This window comes from Ochotona curzoniae, unplaced genomic scaffold (genome assembly GCF_017591425.1).
Source record: "Ochotona curzoniae isolate NIBS_2020 unplaced genomic scaffold, NIBS_Ocur_1.0 scaffold_3890, whole genome shotgun sequence".
NCBI classification, from domain to species: Eukaryota; Metazoa; Chordata; class Mammalia; order Lagomorpha; family Ochotonidae; genus Ochotona; species Ochotona curzoniae.
In genome coordinates, this window is record NW_024467115.1 from 24,443,933 (window position 1) to 24,466,728 (window position 22,796).

Sequence of the window (22,796 nt, forward strand, 5' to 3'; positions counted from 1 at the left end):
TAAGACATTGGATCTTCTTGTTGTAAATCAAAATTTTTCCCAACCATCATCTCTATAACTATCACATTATTAAAGAAGTTAACAATAAAATAGTTCTTTGCGTGCAACGCATGTTGCCTGAACTTCCTGGGATAAAAGGAGTGTTCTTCCTTTCATCAGGGGGCTCCAGCCTCCATCTTCAGATTGAACTTTCTGCCCTTTAGGGCCGTATATTACCTTAAATAGCTACCAGCTGACAGATTGCACTGCTGGCTGATGTTAACTGAAAAGCTGTGATGTGTGGAGCCTTCTCCTGTTAATGGCACTGCAGTGGGAGCAGAGAATGAGTTGAAATTTCACATCTTAATGAGGGTCTTAAAGCTGTTTCACTTTTGAATGGTAAACATTAGAAAGGTTATGAGAAGGAGAATTGTACATATTTCTTTCACACAGGGAAAAGTAAGTGGGATCTTCCCTTGCCTGCAGCTCTTCATTTTAGTGCAGAATCCGCCATGATGTGCAGATTTATTTGTGATCACCTATTGACCCCCATACGCTCCGCTAGGTTCCCGAAAGCCTTTCTTCTTTTCTTTCTGTTCTTTGTAATGGCCGTTATAAAGAGAAACTTGCTAGATTTTATGTGGGAAATATACTGGCTCTTTTCAGTTTTAAAAATTTAAACTGTTACATGTAGTAGTACGACTAAATCTTCAACAAAATAGACTCAAAATAGACTTTTTTTTTTGGTTAGGTTTAATTGAATACCAAAGCATGTCTTCGGGAGTCTTCATTAAATTATTAATGTCATCTTTTAACAAATTAGAGAAGATGGTTTAAGTGTAAAGTTTCTCAATTAGTCTAAGAACATTCTTGCTGAAGCCTTCTAAATATTTAACTCCTCTGATTTGGACATTATATCTTGGCTTTTGTTAAGTCTTTTACGTTTAGATTTTATTGATTCCATTGTTGAGTTTCCAAGAGCTTCTCTGTGGTTCTGTGACCTCCCCTTTCTTGTGGAGATATGTGACTATGCTTGACACATGGCTTGTTGGGCTAGCGATCGTGGGGTATCTATTATTGGTTTCTTGTAGGGGTTGGTCGCTTTAAATTCATTCTCCCTCTTAAGGGTTGGCTTACCAGTCTGAGTTTTCAAATGTCACTCAAGTGATCCACATTGCTTTTAAATTAACTGATCAAATATCTAGTTATTTGAAGGTTTGTACCACTTGATTATTTCATAAATAATCTTTAGTGCCTTTGATACAGCATTTTTAATAGCTTCCTAGGGTTGGAGTTCATACTTCTGCTATAACTAAAGTAAATTAAGATTTTCTTTGAAATTCTACATCCTTTTGAATGATTTTCTTTGAAATTACATCCTTTTGAATGATCCATTTTGTGTATGGATCTATTGACTTCTATGCGTCTTGCCTTTTTTTTCTAAAGGGAATGAACTTATTGCTAGTTTTGTTCCTATCATAGTTTTCAGTATTTTTGTGGCTGTTGTGAAGAGAATTTTCTTCAGTCGTTCTCTTTTCTGCATTAACAGAGGATGCCAGTGCTGAGAAAGGTAGTGAGGCACTGGACATTCTGTACTAGAGCAGGTGGGGGGATGTTCTCTTTCCTAAGCCTGTATGGGACATAGGAGTCTTGCCACACTGCTAAATTACCATATATATATATTATCATTTGGAAGAATCCCTAATTGGAAGGTGGTGTTTAGTCTCCCTTGCACTTTGTGTTTGTTTAACGTTGTGGAAGGATACAACATATTTGGAACTCTCATAACAGCATCATTCTTCTCTGGCTTAAGAACACTTTATACCTGAGAGCCCACTTTAAGCAAGAGGCTAGTGTTTTCGATTTTTCTGTAGACCTTTTATGTAATGCAGACTTCTGATACGTACAGGGCAGGAGGGAGGGCGTGTTTGTACCTGTCTCTCATCTCAGGCATCCACCACCCTGGGTGAAAGCTGGAAGTTTGCCCAGCTGAGAAAGGTCTTTCTCTCTTTATTTCTTGTGATGGTGGTGGTGTGAGGGCTTGTGGTTTCTTTTGTCTTGTATTTATGTTAATTATTTGCTGCTGCTGACAAATCTCAGCATGTGGCCCCAGGGCCTGGGCAGTTTCTTCCCCACCTTTCTAGGCTTCAACTCCCTGTGACTGTCACCTCTCCCGTGATCCAAATCACAGCTGATTTTTCATTTCTTGTTTTCTGAATGCCAACTAGAGGATCACATTAGCTTTTGAAATAAATTGTCTGTGTGTTTAAACTGAATCAGATTGTGTTCAGGTGAAACACATTCTGCTAGAAAGCTTGTAAAGCCACTTTGCCTCTGGGGGCCTGTCGACTTTTATGAATAAATAATGAAAATATTTAAAAACCTCGTAAAATTTTGTGAGGATTGGCAGATGTAAAACACATGCTGTTAAAATACTGATAGGAAAATAAGTTGTGAATGAAATAGGGATAAAAAGTGCTACAAATCCAAAGCTTAATAACCGTATTGTACCATGTCCTTTAATAGATGTGAGGGCTTTTTCCAGCTCTTATGTGGAATCTCTTTCTACTTAGGATAAAACAAGTGCTCTTGAACCAATTCAAATAGTAATTTTTGCTCTTTAAGCATCTCAAATGGCCTTCTACTGTATGCATATTCTAATTGCAGCTTTTTGGAGGACCTTGCTGCTTGTCCTGATGCAGAAAGTCAGCCTGCTTACCTGAGCATCATTCCATTTGTTTGGGTGTCACTTTGTAATGAAATCTGCACACAACTAGAGAAATTTGATTCATTTGGGCAGTTTTGTCATGCTCAACTTTTATTGGTATCCTAAATAGTTATGTAGCACAAAAGAAAAAAAAAACAGCCGCAGTTTGCATTTGGAAGGATGTCTACAATCACGGTACAAAGAATGGACAATTTGGTTAAGATTTTCTAAAGTGATTACACTGAAAACATTGTGGAAGAAAGTTTTGTTTGAATGGCAGGAATGATCTAACATCAAACTGGAAGATAAACTCAAAGAAATTGGCTCTTATATCTTGAATAGTCTGACTTGCTGAGTTTGGGTCAGAAACAGGAAAATTTTCTATATGAAAGCGGTGTGAATGACTTGCAGGGGTGTCACTGAGATCAAAGCACTTACCCTGAAAAGTGTTTCCCTGTCATTTTAACTATCTTTGAAAGCTTGTTTTTACAGAATCACAAACGCTTCCCCCTCCCCATTCTCTTTGGTGTTTTGTATTGTTTTTGTACATCCCTTCCCTTTGCTTTGCCTGGGTGGGCTCCCCTGTGGCACAGGGCTCAGGCAGGAGACAATGCCAGTGACACCGTGCTGCAGCTTGGGCAGGGAGGCCTCCAGGAAGTGGGAGTGAGCTTTACTTCAAACCCTGTGAGGGGTGGTGGAACAGGAGGATGCTGATTAAAATAATAAACAACTGCTGGAAAGAGAAGTGGATTACCACACTGCTGTCAGATCATGCAGGCTGCCTGCCGAAGCTGACTGGGTCTCCTGCCGTAAGCCCCGTGGAGTGGGAGATTTGCTGCTGCCAGAACTTTTCTCGGGACACTTAGAACAACTTTTTAAACAGCTCTCATTCTGCTGCCTTGACAGCATCCCCGAAGGCTGACTTGAAGAAATGGACTGAAACTAGCTTGGTGGTTACCATAGCAATGCAGCTGCTGGTGTGTCTGGGAGAGTGAGAGCGGGTGGCCTCTTGTCCCGCGTGTTGGTGTTTCTCCTGAACTAAGAGTACACTCCTCCTTGTTCGAACTTTACACAAGTCATGCTTTTTGAAAACTGGCTCTTTACCCAGGATTTTTTTTTTTTCTTCTCTCTTTATGAAACCAGTCTGAATGGAGGAAGCTGGTAATACTTGGCTCTTTCTTTTTTTCCTTCTCTCATAGAACTTTCCGAGCTATAGCTATTATTTTTTTTTTTCTTTGCTGCTGCTTTTTTTTTTTCCTTCCCTCCTGTGTGTAATTGAGACCAAACTAAGCTTGGGGGCCCAAGAGAGAACAGTTGTGGCCTGCAGGTCTTTAGCGAGGTGAGCAGAAGGGAATCCTGGACATCCCGGAGGAAAAGGACACCATGCCAGCCTCGTGGAATGCAGCTAGGAGGAAACTCAGAAGCAGGTCTACTCCTAGCAAGCTCCGAAGTCCATGAAAACGCGGACCCACTGTGAAGTGACTAAGATGTCCCAGCACAAGTTGCTCCTGCTGCTCATGGACTGTAGCTCAAGGGCAAGGTCGGTGAAGGATTTTACAAAGGATTTTAAAGTATAGCCAGGAAAGATACGGCTTTTAGAGGTTGAACGCTGTTGTCTGAAGGAAGTTTGCTGGAAAAATGTAGGCTGCAAAGGCTGCTGGACGATGATTGGTTTGAACTTCAGCTTACGGGAATTGCTGACCAAATTTGAAAAGGTATGCAGAAGGCAAACTCTCTGAATGCTTTCTTTTCCTTCCTGCTTTTTTTTTTTCTCATCTTTTAAAATGGATTTTGGTGGCAGATGTTCTCTGGATGCTTGAGTCACTTAATATCATTTCTAAAATATATTTGATGCTATTACTTCAAAATTGTTTTTCAAGTAAAGAGCAAATTAGCAATCCTTTGGCCAGGGGATTTCTCCTGGTGCCTGTCACTTTCAGAATTTCACATCAGAAGAGATCTTTTGTGCTCAAATGGGCTGGTAATTTAATTGAAATTTATTTGGGGGGGTTGAAAAAAAAATGAACAAAAACCCAGCAACAAATACTGGATTTTGGTGCCAAGGACTGACATCATCTGGCGTGGGTTCTGTTTTCCATGCCCTTGAGGTTCACTTATCGGGAGCCTCTGAATGCTGAGGACTGGGACCCCAGCTCTGGAAGGCCAGCCAGCTGCCTTCAGCGATGGCACATCTCAGCTCGCCTTTTTCCTTCTCCGCGTCTGTTTTAAATGTGGTGTGCTTACATCGACGATGGGGTATTAATTGGCGCTTAGTTATTTTTTTTTCCATTGGAAGATGCTTTTGGCACCATCTTAGGGTTGAGTCTTGCCTGCCAAATGCTACCTTATATTTATAGTTAAACAAAACAGAAAACCTCAACTTGCAGAGTTTGGTCTCCTGCCCTCCTTAGGCTTTGGATGCCAAGCACCAATCTTCTTCCAGTTTCTAGTCTTTAAAAAAAAAAGAGAGAATCCACACCCCCACTCCTTGTGTGCATAAGTCAACAATTTAACACTTATTAAAGAAGTGCTCAGTGGTTTTCATCATGAATACCTGTGGTTCATGGCAAGAACAAATATCAGCAAGACTGGATTGAGTCATTCAAGTGAGAATGGGCTTTCGTTTACAAACCCACAATGACCGGAGGAAAAAGATGAAAAAAACATGCCATTTGAAAAGTCTGAAAGTTTCTCCAAGACAATGGCAGACCTCCTTATGATGGAATGTGTAGTTGAAGGGGGTGTGGAAAAGAAACCATTTAGTTTCTTGGCCAAGGTTAGTCCACACCCAATCACCCCATCTCTTCCAGCCCTGGCTGCTGCCCTCCTCTCTCTACAGCCAGGAAAGAGTGGGTGGAGTAGGGTAGGGGCAGGTTGACCTCTATTTAATACCTTGTTAAGCCTCTAAATTCCTGAGTTCCTAACTCAGTTCCTAACCAGCCTGCACCCTGCTTACAATTTAGCAAGGGCAGGGAAGGGAATGAACAAGCTCTTTGTGGCAGCTGGGAACAGCAGGTGACAGCTTTTATGACCATAAAGGGGTCTATTAGCTTGTTTCATATAGGTCTGTCTGTTTCTTCCTAAAAAGGCATAGGGCACATGTTACATGAATAATTCATTACTCAGACCCCCTGAGAGGCAGTAATTGTGGGCAATAGTTGGACTTTTGTATTTAATTGCTGCTATTAGTCTTAAAAGCCTAGGTCAGATACCAGCAGTTAGGAACCTGCCTCTCAGCCTTTAAGCTTATTGCTCTTTTAACTCCCAAGCATTAGTATCTGATATTTCTTCTTCTTAGTTTGGTGGATGAGTTGACATTAAAAGAATCTTCTGTCAAAGGCTCTCTTTTGGGATTTCTCTGTTTTGAGTCAAAGGGAAATTGAAAGAAAACAGTACTGCTGCTATTCAGTCTGATGTTGCACATATGCTTATTTTTGTGTTAGACACCTTTGTGAAAATCTGTGTCAATATCAATCTCTTTGTCATAGTTCACTTTAGGGAGTTGTTGTGCATAAATGCATTTATCCCCAATTGAAGTCTTTCAAAAAAATCTTTGTATGTTTTCACAAATATATTGAAATATATTTCAAATATATTTCACTCATATATTGAGCCCATGCTGCATGGATTCATCGCCAGGAACACTGGACTTAAACAAAAGTCTCAGGCCTACCTAGCCCAATGGCTCAGTGGCTAAATCTTCAACTTACAAGTGCCAGGATCAAATATGGGTGTCAGTTCATGTCCTCTCTAGCTCTACTTCCCAGCCAGCTTCTTGCTTGTGACCCGGGCAAGTAGTAGAGAATGGGCCAAAACCTTGGGGCCATGCACCTTCCTGGGAGACCTGGAAGAAGCTCTAGGCTCATGACTTCAGATCAGCTCAGCTCCAACAGTTGCAGCTACTTGGAGTGAGCCAGTGGATAGAAAATAGAAAGTCTTTCAGATTCTCCTTCTCTCTGAGCCTTTTCAAATAAACAAAACAAAGCAAAACAAAAGTCTCAGTACCTCAGGTATTTCTAATACCACTCCCACTTTGTCCCCAACTATGTAAGCAATGCCACTTTCAGGGAGCAACCAACACCTGCTTCTTTGAATGCAAAAGAAATTACACAGCAGTCCTTCCATGTACAAAGGTGGAACCCCATGACTTTTAATAGCTTTTTTTCTGTCCCTGCATCATTGCAATGAGGTATTTTAAGAGAGAATACTTTTCTTAGTGGTGTAACACTTTTCCAATTAGCAGATATAAGTATTCATCTGGTGTTCAGTTCAGGTGATTTTGCTATGTGCCTGAAGTCACTTCAACTTATGTACCTGGAGAACTCAGTTCTGCTGTTTGGATAGTTGACTCAGTTCTTGGTTTGTGCAACGGTTGAGGCCAACATCTGAGGGGTATGTCTTCTAATGATGGCTAATCTGGAAAGTTGTAGATTGGTTGGATTATCAGCATTTCTGGATGCCATGAGATGTTTGATAGTTTCCAGTTAGCAAGTTTGTTTGCAGAGGTTAGTTGAAAGTGGTAGTCCAGTTGATGTTCTCAAAGTTTTAGGAAGGCAATTGATTGCTAATTGGCTTGGGGGATTGTCTATTTGGGGATGTTTAGTGAGTAATTGAGTACCTAGTCCTTAAAGGTACGATGCCAAAATTAAAGTTTTCCAGCATAGAAAGAATGGGAGAGTGCACTTGATGTTATAATCCCCCAGAACCAGGAACCATGCTGCTGGAAGTGGCTGAAGAGCTAGGAAGCAGAAGGATCTTGAACCTGTGAAGTAACAGATTATGAAGGATCAAGAAACGCCAATTGTAGAGGACTGCACATATCCCAGAAGGAGACCCAAAGAAGAGGATTTTGTTACTAAGAGAGGATGACCTTGTGGCAAGATGCACCTGCCACCAGGGTGATCGTAACTCTCTAGCCAAGGGCTGAGCAGTGAGCAATTGTGAATTGATATGTTGACTTCGGATTCAAAACTGACCCGTTCATATTCCTCCCTGGAACCCAGCCCAGAAGATAGTTTTCTTAATCAGAACTTAAACACCAGTTAGTCAATTTTCTCCTGGAAAGTATTTCATAATGGAAATCTCTGATGACTTCAGCAACTATTACTATACGTTCTTGCTTGAATCTTATGAATTGTATAGCATGCTTGTTTCATTTACACAGGATTCACAGAGATAGACTAGTGGACAATTTTAGCCCTGTTACCTTTTGCTAAGTTAGGTAACCCTGCTACTAGGTGGTTAATGGAACCGTTATTCTCAAAGCTTTTTTAGGGTATGTGTCTGAGTTGTATCCTTGTCTTGGTGATGTTCCCCAAAGTGACAATACAGGGAGAAACTGGGCACTGCTGAAATTCTTTGTGGTGTTTACCTCATGTAGGGTGATTCTGCTTTGAAACCTGACAACTCAAGGCTTTATTGTTCTGCCCAGTTTGTATTATTAAATATAAAGCAAAAGTGTCCCTGAAAGGACCCAATGAGTTCCATATTTCAAAGTCGTCATTCACTGGATACCTAATAAAAGTATGGGAAGTGCTTAGTATGTAGTGTACCAGGCACTGCACTAAGGGTACAGATGGGCTGCACCCAGCCCAGTGGGAGGATGCAAACCCTGCTCAAGGACGTTGAGGGAGCCATATGGATAAAAGTATCCCTGTCTTACCTGGTGCTCTTAAAGTTTTCCCTACAGAAAACTACATTTGAGCTAAGACATGAAAGAACTTTAAATATATTTCAGTTTAAATATTATTAATTATTTTGAAGGCAGGGATACAGAGATAGTGGCTGAGACAGAAAATTTTCAGTGATAGCCAGAGCTGGCGCAGGCCAAACCCTGAAGCTCTAAACTCAGCCTGGATCTCCTGCATGGGTTGCAGGGACCCAACTACTTGCATCTTTGTCACTGGCTCCCACATTGCATGTTAGCAGGAAGCTAGACTTCGAAACTAATTTGGACAGCCTGAGACAAGATACAGATATTCTAAGCAGAAATGCAGGAATGCATGTTTGGATTTTCAGATCCGTCCAATTGTTATTATATTCTCTGATTTGGAAAAAATGATGTGGCTGGAGGTTGGCCACTGAAAATATTTCATCCCTGCTCTTAAGTAGATGTTTCTATGCAGACCAAATTTGCATGGGCATAGTTCACCTCATAAAGGAAGTTTTATTTTCATTCATTAGGATTTCAGTGTGTTTTAGAGACAGCTGGTACAGAGTCAAGGATTTTGACCATTGTTTTTATTGTGAAAGTTCTTATTATAGCAGTATTTACTATGTTGACATTTAAAATGTAGTCTGTTCATTGATCCTTTACTATGGCAAATTGGTTTGTTGAAATTGCCTTGGAAGTGTAATCAATCACCAGTTTGACTTTTTTTTAACTCTGTTGTCCTGCATATATTTCTGAACACAGACAATGAGAAAAGAATATGATTTGCATTGTTTCTCTAATCTCTAAATGCTACTGGAGATATATCATTTTCTGTTGATCAGTTCAGTAGAGGAATTAAGATCTGTGAAAACAGTTCTTGAGTGAAAATGAAGTTTGTAGAATATTTAACTGAATACTCTTTGAAATTGAAAAAATAGTTAAAATATTTAGTCAAAGAACTATAATTTGTCATGATCTCAGAACTTTTTTGGTAAAATACCTTAAAGTGCATTTATATGGCACATCAAGTTTGATACAGCTGGTATTTAGCTATTAAATCAACTAGCTAATATGTAACTTTTTAAAAAATTTGTGATTCTTCATTTTCTAAAACCTAGAGCTCCGGCAGTAAAATCCCTCTGAGCTTTTGATAATCAATCGTAAACTGTCTGTGAAATCCGGTCTGACTTTTGAAAAGAAGCTTGAATTTACTTTCCCCTAATGGTTAACTTTGTTTATTTAGTCTGAGTTTTGGGGCTTGGTAGGGAAGTTGTTGCTAACCCCGTGCCTTCACCTTCAAGAATGGGGTCATAACTCCTCCAGAGAAAGCATAGCCGTGGCTGTGTAGGGTTAGGTAAATACTCCTGCGAAAATAAACTGAAGTTATGTTAAGATCCGAAGAGGACAACCCGCCTGGTCACACTGTTCAGTTGTTGAAGAGTTCTTGGTGGCACCATTCCAAATCTCCGGCTTCCTGTTGGGTTTAAGCAGTTCTGCTTGTTCTATGCTGACGATGTAGTCTTGCTTAGCTACTCACAGATGCTCTTTGGTTGTAGGTCATTGAAAAGAAATACCATTCATATAATATATATTATAAAACACTTGTGGTGATGTCTCTGTTAGTAACAGCATTAAAGAAATGACATGCTAAGGACAAATTGGTATTAAATTGTCAATGACAAAACTAATTAAAAATTAAAAATGTAGACATTTTGTTTATGATGAAGGTTGATGGGATAGAAGACATTTACAAAAAACTAATTTTTGATTGGCGAACTTCGTGAACTTTTATGTTCTGAAAAATTGCTTTGAAAGCACGCTTGCAACACTTGATGAGGTTGACTGAGTAAACTAGGTAATCTTTTTTAACATCTGGCTTCTCTCACCTTCCTCATTGTACTTATATAAAGTTCCTTTTTAAGTCTTCAGACATTCTTTTACCCTTTTCTTACTAGTTTGTTCAGTTGACTGAATGTTTTTGCCATGTCCCTGTGTGCACATGACCAGCTTATGTTAAATGCTTGGAAGAGCATTGCTTTGTGCTTCTAGATGGATTACATTCCCATAACTAATTATCAGTAACCATTTTGTGCTTAACATTCCCAAGGGATTGCGGGTGACAGAGGTAAACATTGGTAGGGCTAAGTCTCCTGCCAGTGCAGTGAGAGTGAAGTTCTTTCATGGAACTTTTATTGTAGCATTTGATCTCTGTCGGGGTCATGATCTGACAACCTTGCATGTTGCTATCTTGGTTTTAAATGCAGCGCATCATTGCACAGTGATGTACGAAAAAGCATGATTCATTAGCTGCATTTAGTTCTAAATTTCCAGCAAAAACTTAGAGCTCTGCAGTGCAACCTCATAAATAATTTCCCTTTACCCATATTAAGGTTTAAAAATTGAACAAAATGATAGCCATACTCACTTCCAATTCTTTAATTAGATTTAATTATTTCTTGGCACTACAGTGACTGATTTGCCAATTCATTTATTCATTTATGCTTTTATATGTTTAGCTGTAGAACATCTATTTATTTGATTCTACCTTTGTCTCATTCTATGTAACACTGTGAAAGATAAAGAGTGAATATTGGAGTGATTGTTTTAGAAGTTCCTGATGTATTCAGCAAGATAAATATTCTGCCACATGTTAAAAGACAAATTTGGACAATCTATATGTGCTGATTTCCTTTTCTTTGAGCATGTCCTGGTTGTTGATTTTCTTCCTAATGTTTGATGATTTTCATGTGTGGCGGTGTCTCATGTATATTGAAGGTCAAATTCCAATGTGAATATGTGGTCACTGGTAGTGCTGTAAGAGAAAACTCTGTAGAAATACTTGTGATTATTGCCTGAGCCAATTATGTAGTCTTGTTTTATTTCATTCATTCAGATCACCAGGTTGGAAAATATAACACCTCATCCAGTGTGAGAAAGGAAAATTTGCTTTATACTCATGTCATCCAAGTTTCCTGATGGTGAATAATGTTCCCATAAAATTTGGAAGACTTACTGTACTTCTTTCTGCTTCTCTTGAGTGTGTAAGAGAGCAAACAGGTCGGGCTATATCAGAATGTTGTAGTTTGAGGTGCACTTGTAGTTCTATTAGGTGTGGTCCCTAATCAGGGTGTTTAGAGACCTATAATAGGAAGTTGAAGGCCTGGTTCAATGTCTTGCTGATTCTATTACTTAACTTGAGATTGATAGCTACCATACAAGAGCATAAGAAAAGCTTAAATCCATTGCCAACCTTGTCTGCTACCTTCTCAATATAACTCTTTTGATGACTATACTTCAGGACACAAAAATAGAACAATTTCATCCCGGGGACCATGTTGTCTAGGAGATAACACCAAAAGACTTTTCAACAAAACGACACACTTTCTTTTTTTCCTAAGGATTTCTATTCAAAGCATCTTAAACTAAGATTGTAAGATGAGTGCCATTTTCCATGCCGAATATTGCCCAGCCTGAGAACTTGGAGTCATTTGGTCCTCTTCCTCTGCTGTCCTATCCAAACCTGCACCAACTGTGCTGAGATAGATCCTGCCAGGGAAATACAAAAAGAGAACAATCTCAGTGTCTTTGTTCAGAGTTTAGCCATATTGTTGAGTGTGTAAATCACAGTTTGCAGGTAGAACTGGTTTGATTTTGTCATTAAGGTCAGATCTCAGAGGTCAGTGATCTTGCAAATATCTTGAAGGGATTATCCATCAGGCTTTGTATTTACATTACTCACTGTTCAAATTTGACCCTATTGATGTGATGTCACATCACAAATCCATCAGAAATTATGATCTGGCAACATGGCCCTTAAACCCATTTGACATCTTCCTAATGCTGGCTATAGGAGTGAGTTGCAGAAGGCCTCTTCTGGTTAAGGAAGATCTGTGGAAGGTTGAAGAACAATTGCTCAGGTGCTGATGGAATATAAAAATTAATTATGTGCAATTTCATTGCACTATATTTTGTTTTTAAGAATGTGGCAATCAAGGTATTAGATTTTAAGGGCTTTTATTTGCAATGCAAAAGCTGTGGGATCCTTGAAAATTTCATTTCCAGTAAAATGAAGCATTTTGTTTGTAAGCAATTTCTCTCTAGGTATAGAAAACTAAAGTCCTGTATGGAACCCCCATGGAATGTTGACATTGCTTCCTAACCTTTGTGTGGTCTCTACTTTTTTCTCTTTAGGACATCCAGGCAGAAATTGATGCCCACAATGACATATTTAAAAGCATTGATGGAAATAGGCAGAAAATGGTAAAAGCTCTGGGAAATTCTGAAGAGGCGACGATGCTTCAGCACCGACTGGATGACATGAACCAAAGATGGAATGACTTAAAAGCGAAGTCGGCCAGTATCAGGTCAGAATAGTCCTATCCAAATAAAAATGGGTGAAGTAGTGTTGCTGAATTTTGTGTCTTTAAGAGTAGCCTTCCCACTTAATGTACTTTCTCAGAAATTGTTCATGATTTTAACACAAAGGATATTTCCTTAAGAATTACAGCTTTTTTCCCCCGTTTTGCTTCATTTATTTTTCTGTAATTTCACAAATCTTTTGAATGACATGAGAACAGTATATATATTTTTTTTTTAAAGATTTATTTTTATTATTTTTTCATTGGAAAGGTGGATATACAGAGAGGAGAGACAGAGAGGAGGATCTTCCGTCCGATGATTCACTCCCCAAGTGAGCTCAACGGGCCGATGCTATGCCGATCCAAAGCCAGGAGCCTCTTCCGGGTCTCCCACGCGGGTGCAGGGTCCCAAAGCTTTGGGCCGTCCTCAACTGTTTCCCGGGCCACAGGCAGGGAGCTGGAAGGGAAGCGGGGCTGCCGGGATTAGAACCGGCGCCCATATGGGATCCCGGGCGTGCAAGGCGAGGACCTTAACCACTTGCGCCACCGCGCCGGGCCCGAGAACAGTATATATTTTAATGAATGTAACCTGGTACTTAAGCCATGAATGAATTCTGTAAATTCAAATCATAATTTGTATGCAAAGAAAAATGCAAAACATACTATCACACACAATATATATATATATTTTTTTCACCTCTGAAGTTTATCTATTACCAAAAATAAAAATATTTTATTGTAGGTAAGTTAACACAAATTAAAATGCAAAACTCTAACCTAGAACTTGCAAAATCAATACAGTTTTCACTTCAAAATACTATTCATGGTAGTAATAACTCTGAGAATTTAGCAACTGACCTAGGTATCTCCCGCTATCTACTTCAGGTGTGTTTCTTAGAAGAATTACAGTTTTAGCTCCATGCTCTATGCCAATCATTCCGTTATTCACAAGCATCCATATTCCGTTTTAAACTATTAATTGAGTGTTTAACAACTACTGTTTGAAGTTTTAGTTGTAACATTAATACCGAAATATCCTAGTCAATACAATTTTAAATCATTTCCTATATGAGAAAATAGAAATTTATTGTATAGAAGTAACTTTTTAAGCTGTTGAGCTAAGTAGCAGCAAGCCAGAACTTGAATCTAGACCTGGTTGACAATGAAATTATTTTGCTTTGTTGTGCTGTTTCTCTACCCTGTTGGAAGATTTATTTATAAAAGTTAGCTATCAGTTACGGATTTTAGAATAAAAAATTGATGACTTACAGCCTTTAGTTTGAGAGATCAAAATTTAAAAAGATTAATCCCAGGATTATAATTTTGACAAGGACAAGGTTTTGAAAATATTGCCCAAAGTGTGAGAAAGGTTAGTTTTGTTAGTTGGGAAGAATATTTTTAAGATTGTGTTTAACTGACAGTGGTTAATTCCTAATCAAGTTTGAGTTTGGGGTATACTGACTGAAGGATGTGTTGTTGAGCAAAAATTTAAATAGGAGGGCCTGGATCAGTTTCCTTTTTCTGTATCCCACTTACAAAACTATATAACCTTAGAAGCAAGTTGTTTTTAAATGCTTTGACTTTGTTATTTGATTTTGCGTCAATCGCTTAGCTCCTCTGAGTCATAGCTTTCTTATTTACAAAATCAGAATATAGTTAACCTGATGATTATGATAATTGGATGGAACAATTTGATAATTCCTTAATCTGTGTGAATTCTGTCCAAGGTGGTATTTAATTTGTTTTTTCATACACAAAGGGCTTGAGTGGATTTTCTTTGATTGCTTTCAGATTTTATAGAATGACTTTATGGCAAAAAGAAAGCTTCAGTTTTTTTTTTTAAATGGTTAAGAATGAATTTTTAAAATTCTTTCCAATGAGATATTTTTCTTCTAGGATCCTAGGGAAGGCAATTGCAGATGCTTTTATATTTAAGAATAGGGCAATATAGTATGAGTGTGGATATCTTTATGTAAAGATTCCACTTGACGTTGAATCTGCATTGGCCAAGTAATATTTCATAACAGAAAAACTACAGTATTGTACACTGACAGACTATACTTACACATTTAGAAGACTCAGATTTTTAACTGGTTAGGTCACATGGACTTGTAACTTTCTGTTCCTCAAAAATATGAATAAAAGTGTTACACATGTTCCAGCGAAAAGTGTTCACCACGCATCCATATTAAAGAGCCAAATGCCAACGGGACAGGCCATGAGAAATATCATACAACAATGCTGGAATGTTGCAAATTTCACTGCTTTTTTTTTTTAAGAAAGTTTTTTGTCAGAATAATTCTCTGGTTGAAGTCACAATCTGATTAGAGAAGAAGCAAGAGTCAGAGTGGAATGTGAGGCATGGAAATAAAACCAGGTCTTCTCAGGCAAGTTTCTTGAGGAGTTTTGCTCTGAAGGACAGACAGACCACAATGTTGTACCTGTGTTACTACATGTAACATCATAAACCCGCGATAGCCAGGAGCCATATCCATGGCGGTATTGACCTCTCTGTGCTTTGCTACAGACTATACACAGGAAAAAACAAAGACAGTCGAAACAATCAAAATATTATCTTGCTCAAATATTATCAATTAAAATATCAATTAATAATAAAAAGTTAAGTGTGTTTTTCTAGCACTGGCTCTGTCACTTGGGTGTGTTGTCACCACAGGAATATATTAATTAACGCAAAAGTTTCCCATGGATATGTTAAGGATACCCCTCTTGTTGGGGTGCCATGAGTATTTCATTTAATTATCCCATAAATTATCTAAAACAAGTACTCTAGAGAAGGATCCTAAAACACATCCTAAGTGTTAAATAATTTTGTATGTATTAGTCTCATTGATTGTCACTTTTTGGAGGACACTAGTTCATTTAAGACATGAAATTCTCCATACTCTATATTTTTTGTAGTCACTAATCTTAAGAATTTTTGAGGAGTTGCACAATCAATATTGTTCCCCTTCCTCACTGGATTTTGGATAGGAACAATGCAGCAGTGTACTCAGTAGGCATTAATAATGTGCCAGCAGAGCGCCCCAAGGCCGTGGGAATTACTGTTGGAGACCACGCTGAAGGTGAGCTCAATAGGGCTGTGAATCCTGTCCCTGGCTGAGGCAGAACTCGCAGCAGCCACCAGTTGAGATGGTCTCCCTCTGGAACCACCACCATTCCCAGCCCCAAGAGATCCAGTGTCTGCAGGCCAGTTCTGTGAAGGAAGGGCAGAGATAAACAAGCGTAAATGTTCTCCCTGAAGTTATAAATTGGAGTTATCACTCAACCTCTAAGGGGACTTCATCAGGTGTGGGGAAATACCGCCCCATAAGGAGTGGGGGACATCGTGTCATTGATCATTAACATGGCCACCCCTGCCTCCTTCATTCCTCAGGAGACTGAGACCCAATGCTCTCTTCTGTTCTTCTGTTCCCACTGTCCTTTATAGCACAGCCATCCTTTCACATTGCCTTCAAATGTGAATTAATTCTGCCATCCCTTGTGTTACTGAACTTTTTTACTTCTTGTCTGTATAATTGAAAGTTAACCTTTCTCCCTGATTGTCTGATATACTCAAGCTACTGTTTAATAAAGGTTAATTTTCCTCACCTGGCAGCCCAATAGAATATTCTGAACATGTTGCGACTGCTATGGCCAGCAATCAGTCAGAAGACCTATGGGCGAGGGCAGGAACCCTGGCACACAGGGATGGGAGGAAAATTGGCAGCCCCATGGTTCCTTCTTCAGCATAACTTCCACCTCTCTCAACAGCTCCTTAGATGTGAATGCATCTATTATTCATCTTTGCTTTTACCCTCTTATTCCTGCTGCCTCTTAATTTGCAGGATATTCTTCTTTATTGCTCATAGATTTGTCTTCCTACTGAAGAATTCTCAAGACTGTCCTCAGCTCCCGTTTTTGGTGTGAATATTCATACCAGTAACCTTTTTCTTTTCGTGTTTCATGGTCAAGTCTGTTTCTCCCGTGTAAACCATGGATCCCTTTTTGTGTTAGGAGTCAGCTGATACTTCATGTCATGTTGGTATCCCCGAGGTGACCCGTCTCAGGACAAATACAGACCATCCTCCCGAGCCCACAGTTTATTTCGCTGTGTTCTGCCTCACCATGTGCGTCTTAACGTTACTGGTTTTGCCCTGTTAGTCACTGAAGGGCTCTCTGTTGTATTAAATCAGAATTACTTATCGCATCACCCATATAAAAGCCCTCCTTTACATCATAGCTATGGCTCCTCTCCAGAGGGATAGTCTGCTTGCCTTGGCAATTGTTATCCTCGTATTTAACTTTATTGATTATTGCCATTATGTACTTAATGTTGGTCTTCCATAGTTTAAACTTTGTTTAAAAGGTGTATCTGCCTATATTTTCAGTTGTGAAATTCTTCAGATTTCATTTTTCGTCCTTTAAACTTGCTCATCTTTCTTTTCATACTTAATTGCTTAAACCTTCTTTCATTTCAATCCCTATAAAACCATTCTACTCATCATTGAGACCATAGCTAACCTAAGATATTTCAGTGAAGTCTGAACGTTAATTTTCCTTTCTTCTTTGAAGTAGCGGCTTTGTCCGTTTTTCCAAACACACTCCAAGAACCACACCCTTTCTATCTGCTGTTCTTAATCCTTGTCTGTCTTGTGCTGTACTAGAAAGTGAAAGATGAGAAAATCTCTTGCCCTGTAATTTTGTACTTTCCATTTAACATTGGTATTGTGATGCTGAATGACTGTCTGCCATTCTCGCTGCCATGCTGATTTTAAAAGATCTAAATTCCTCTTTAGTTTCCGTATCTCTTCCAAACTCTCTCTGTAGGTGCCTTTGCTTCTTTCTTTCTGAGAATGAAGAAGCCCTGTAATCGATGCCCTTTCTGACACTTGCAGTATTTAACGTTCATGGATTCTGCATCTCACATTGTGCCTTTTTTGTACTGAAGTTGATATTATTGTGGCAGGAAGAATTTCCTGTAATTTGTCATGATTCTTAGGGAAGGGAATGCCTGCCAAATCATAATTACATTGCCAATGTAATTATGCTAAAATAAGCTAATATTTGCTGGCTTTTTATGTACTGAATCTACCCCACAAACACTGCTTCTTCTGACCAAGTTTGTTCCTTGGAAGAATATCGTACCCTGTGCCTCAATGCCTTAGGCTAATTATTGTTTTTTAAAATATTATCTTTGCAGTCTTTTTGGATAGTTTTGATTAAACTTTTATATACTAGAATTCAAAATGCCACATATTCTGTTGCAATCTAAACACAGTGCATACAGTTGTATATTTCCCTTAGTACTGATGAAGATAACAAAATATTTGAAACTTTAGCTAGATGATAGGCTTCTAGAGATACTGTCAGAATTCTTAAGTCATGGAAAAAATGTGAATTGGAAGTATAAATTCCGAACTGTGAATGACGATTTGGGTTTTATGCTAAATTTAATTTAGGATTATGTTAATTAAATGTCCATTTAGCAGCTCAATGATGTTTAATATATATCCTTAAGAACATATAGTTTCATAAGGTCAGTGAAATCGTCAAATCTAATGAAAACTGAGTTCAAAGATGAAATTCTTTCTTCCTTTCTTTTATGAGCCTCTTAAAAATTCAGAGCCCATTTTTGAAAGCCTTTAGAGAAGATTAACCTTTTAACATCATCATTTTCTTCTAATGCTATCACATTTTACAATGTCATTGGCTGCACAATTAGCTTTAGATAGTTGATTTTGCTAACCGTATTATGAAACTACTACTGAAATCTTTGCTTTGCTAATTTAATGGAGGAAGAGTCGATGGCTGTCATTTTTCTTTTCTTTCCCGCTCTCTGATGCAGTGCTTTTCCATAGACTTTCTGTGGTGATGGAAATACCATCAGTAGAGTCGTCTCTAGGCACATGTGGCATAGTGAGCACTTGAAATGTGGCTAGTGCAGCTGATAAATTGATGAAACTCAATTTATTAATTTCAATTGCCCTAAACTGAAATTTAAACAGCCACACGTTGCTGGCAGGTACCCTGTTGGAAGCACAGCCTTCGTATGGTCAGCACAATCAACTGACTTTTCAAGAATTGAGTTTTTTTTCCAAAGGCCTTGATTTTCCTCCTGAGGTCAGGAATAACTCCTCTCCTTTTTAATATTATCTGTTACTCTTTCATCAATTAAAAGATGTTTATTCCTTAATTTTTTTTTATATCTTTGGGTTTACAAGTAAGGAAAAAATTACATTTTTAGTAAGCAAACCAGATTAAACATTTAGTTTTACGTGCTAATTTCACAATGACTATCTTTATTTCTGATACCTCTGAATTTTTGGTGGGCTGACTGTCTAAATATCTTTTCTGTAGTACATCTGGGCAGCCTCTAACTTAATCTCCTAATTGTATCCAAGAGAGATGGAATAGAAAGAGTATAGATTTTGCATTGGATACCATCTTGTCACCACCATAACTTCATGAACAAGATTCTTCTCTGAGTTGTAGGACTATCAAGTTTTCTGTTTCAGAGTATATGTGTCTTACTTGCATCTCCCCCTACCTGACCCTGGAACTCTTGATAGCGTGACTTTCTGTTTCTAGAGAAGGGTAATTCCTGATATTACAGTGGATTCTGTATAAATATTTGTAGTGAGGAAATGAAAGCCAGTACATATCATCCTACTTTGGTGAAATAATCTATCAAATATCAATGCACTGAATCAGTTAAGAAGTTAGGATAAGTCAGTTATCTACAAACGTAAGGTTTCAGTGTGTGAAATAATTTGGTCAAGTTTCTGAAAACAATACTAATGATTTATGATCAGTATGGTCTCAGGGAAATTTAAGTTTTAAAAAGTTTATAGTAAAATTAAGGAGGTACAATGAAGCCAGGCACACATTTCAGATGTGATTTTACCATACATTCTATATACTGTCCAAGAAAAGGCTTTCATCTTTGCAGATGAAAGAATTAAAATGAAACTAGAATTCTGAAGGCTACTACAGAAGCAAGCATTTATTTGGGCATATGGTAGTAATCCACTAAGCACACATTTAGAATGTACTGGAGAATAACCAGCACAGATTTTCCAGGCAGATTCTGCCAGATGAGCTTGTTCTTTACTGTGGAAAAACAAAGATGTAGAAACACACATCAATGAGTGTTTTTTTTTTCTTTTGAATTTACTTTAACAAGCCTTAAAAACATTACTTTCGGCTTCATAAATAGTTCTTCAGGTGTTTCAGCTGTTAAGTTCAATGATTAGTTTCATTTTTTCTGTGCAGCCAAAAGAGTTAATGTCAATACAAAAGTCATTTTTGTGAGCTTCAGTAGTGTATGCAACTGGATGTCAAGTGAATGCAACAGGTGCTTTGGTTATTGATTGTGTTAAATTATAGACATTGACACTGCAGGATCAAATCCTCTGAAATAAGAAGTTAGGAGCTATACATCAGTGTTTTAAGCACATAGAGACACTTGGACACTTGTTGATTGGATGGGCTGAAGATTTCTGATTTCCGCATCTTGTGTATTGGAAAGAAATTATAACAGATCAGTCAAATGTACCTGAGGCTAAATGGCATATTACTGCAGAGTTTTCAGTGAATATAATTGAAATTATTTTCTTGTGCTCTGTGAAAAGTGAAATTATTGTGTATTGGAGGAGCGTAACTATGTATTTGTCCTGCCTACAATTAATGAATACAAACAGAAAAGCTGAGTATGAATAGAATAAAGATGTTGTTAAAATACAACTTGGTAAAGTAGGGCCAGTTATAGCACTTATGGAACAAATTAAAATGATAGTAAAGGAAAAAAGAATTTTCAATTATGAAACTAGGGAAATAAAAAGTATTATGTTTTTACAATTATATTGCATTGATTCATAATCTTTAAATAATATATAGAATTTTAGAATTTGAATATTTTCCTTTATATAAGACAGCTGGCAATGAATTTTGTATGGATTGCACAATAATTGATCTGCTTTATGTGACTGCACATGAATGCAAGTTCATAATGTCTAAAAGCACATGCAGGACTCCACCATCTCAGCCAAGTATATTGATGGATAGATTATGGCTCTTACTGTTTGAATTCAAGACGAATCATATGAAATAGAGGTTGAATATTTATGTTTGTTCTGAAAACATGAATTTTAACAGAGGCTTATGATGTTGTTGAATATGTTTCCACGAATGTCACCTAATCATCCATGCAGGAAAAATTTATTGGAATTAACTGTAGAAGAGCTGTTAGTCTTGAGACAGGTGCTCAGCTACATCCAGTGTCCACAAAAGGAGATAACTGCCAGATCTCAGAGCCAGTACTGGCTGTACGTGATATGCCCATAATGTGCAGCAAAAAATAGATTTATAGGGGTGGACATGATGCCAGTCTGTAATTGAGAGCTGTTGTATGAGATTCCATGAACATGGCTAGGAGTTTCTTACTGGGCTTGCACCAAATGGCCATCTTTCCACTCCTAAGTATTCAACCTTTGGAAGCTGTCATATAAAACAGACATGTGTCTGTTTCTATCAGCCTTAGCCCTGTAAACATGAATATCATGGCAAAGGGGCTTCATCCCACCTGCATGACTTAGATGCCATTCACTCTTTGTCCCCTGGTGTGATGCGTTGGTCAGGAATGCTTGATTCCTTGATTCTCTAGAGTTGTTTACAACTGGTCCTATTTTATTTCTTTTTTCTACAAAAAATACAAGGTTTATTCACTTATTTGTTTGAAGGAAAGATGACAGACATGCACACACATGCACACAGAGACTCTCCCATTCACTGCTTCCATTCCCAGATGTTCACAGTATCAGGGGCTAGGCCGGGCTGAGCAAAGTAGAGCCAGGTAGTTAATTCAGGTATGCTAAGTGGCTGCTTCCCAGTGGGCACATTAGTAGAAGGCTCAAGTCCATGGCAGAGCTTTATTCAAACTCAAGCACTAAAATGTTAGATGTAGCAGCACCTTAACTCTTACGGGAGTTATTTTTTTACGGACTCTCACTTTTTGGAGGGAACATTAATTGACCTTACAAGATTATTTGGCTAAAGGAAGGTATGTAATTCTGTGAATGCAATTTCAGCTTCTAAATGTGGCCTGGGTTCTGTCCTCAGGGCCCATCTGGAGGCCAGCGCAGAGAAGTGGAACAGGTTACTGACATCCTTAGAGGAACTGATCAAATGGCTGAACTTGAAAGATGAAGAACTGAAAAAACAGATGCCTATTGGAGGGGATGTTCCAGCCTTACAACTCCAGTATGACCATTGCAAGGTAAGTTGAGTACCTGTGGTGAGTAACTGCTGCTTGAACTTCAAACAATTGAATACTTGAAATAAAATTTGAAATAAATATCAAAGTTGAACCAGTGAACGCAAGGTCCCACTTTCCCACCTTACTTCTAATTTTCACTTTTTAGACATTTAAATTGCAAGCGTTGCTCCCATTTATTTCAAATTCAATTGTCTTTTCTATTCAACTAAAAATTTTAAAAAATATAAGTCTATGAAGCATGATATTGCTTTAGAGCATTTCATGAAATGTACTTACATTTCTAACAGATTTTGGAATATATATCCTTTTATATTGGGAAAACATTAACTTCAAGTTAACATTAAAGAGTCACAAAAATGACAAACTGGTTTGAGTTAAATGAAAGTGAAAAAGTTAGGACTTATGGTATTAAAATGATAGAATATAATGAAGTGTTAAGGCAAATGAAAACCATAGTACTTATGGCCACTTTGTCGTTTACCTTTCTGAACTTATAACTTTTATTCTTCCCATATTCCTCTCTATGCAAATTTACATTTTCATTTAGATTAGCAAGCCATTTTGCTGAAATATTATCAATGGATACATTAATTTTTAGATACTTGCATTATTAATTTTTTGCCTTTTCTTTACAGTAATTTATTTTTTCTACATACCCAATTTCTCATGTTACATATCATGTCTTATTTTTTTACTCTTCACATCCTGTGCAAGTTCTCATTTTAAAGCAAACATATAAATGTGATCTTGGAATTCTATTCCCAGTTGAAATTTACAAATAATACCTCACACATCTTCTAAAAGACTATATCACGTATGCAGTTA

The 22,796-nt window shown here is 38.0% G+C and overlaps 1 protein-coding gene across 10 annotated transcripts in view; it reads left to right on the plus strand.

Moving 5' to 3' along the window:
- Nucleotides 1-22,796, plus strand: part of UTRN (utrophin) — a 491,247-nt gene that overhangs the window by 324,479 nt on the left and 143,972 nt on the right. For all 10 annotated transcript variants that reach the window (XM_040965592.1, XM_040965598.1, XM_040965593.1 and 7 more), the window contains 2 exons: nucleotides 12,531-12,703; nucleotides 21,815-21,971. In XM_040965592.1, the coding sequence (XP_040821526.1) occupies nucleotides 12,531-12,703; nucleotides 21,815-21,971 (330 nt within the window). The remainder of the gene's footprint in view (nucleotides 1-12,530; nucleotides 12,704-21,814; nucleotides 21,972-22,796) is intronic.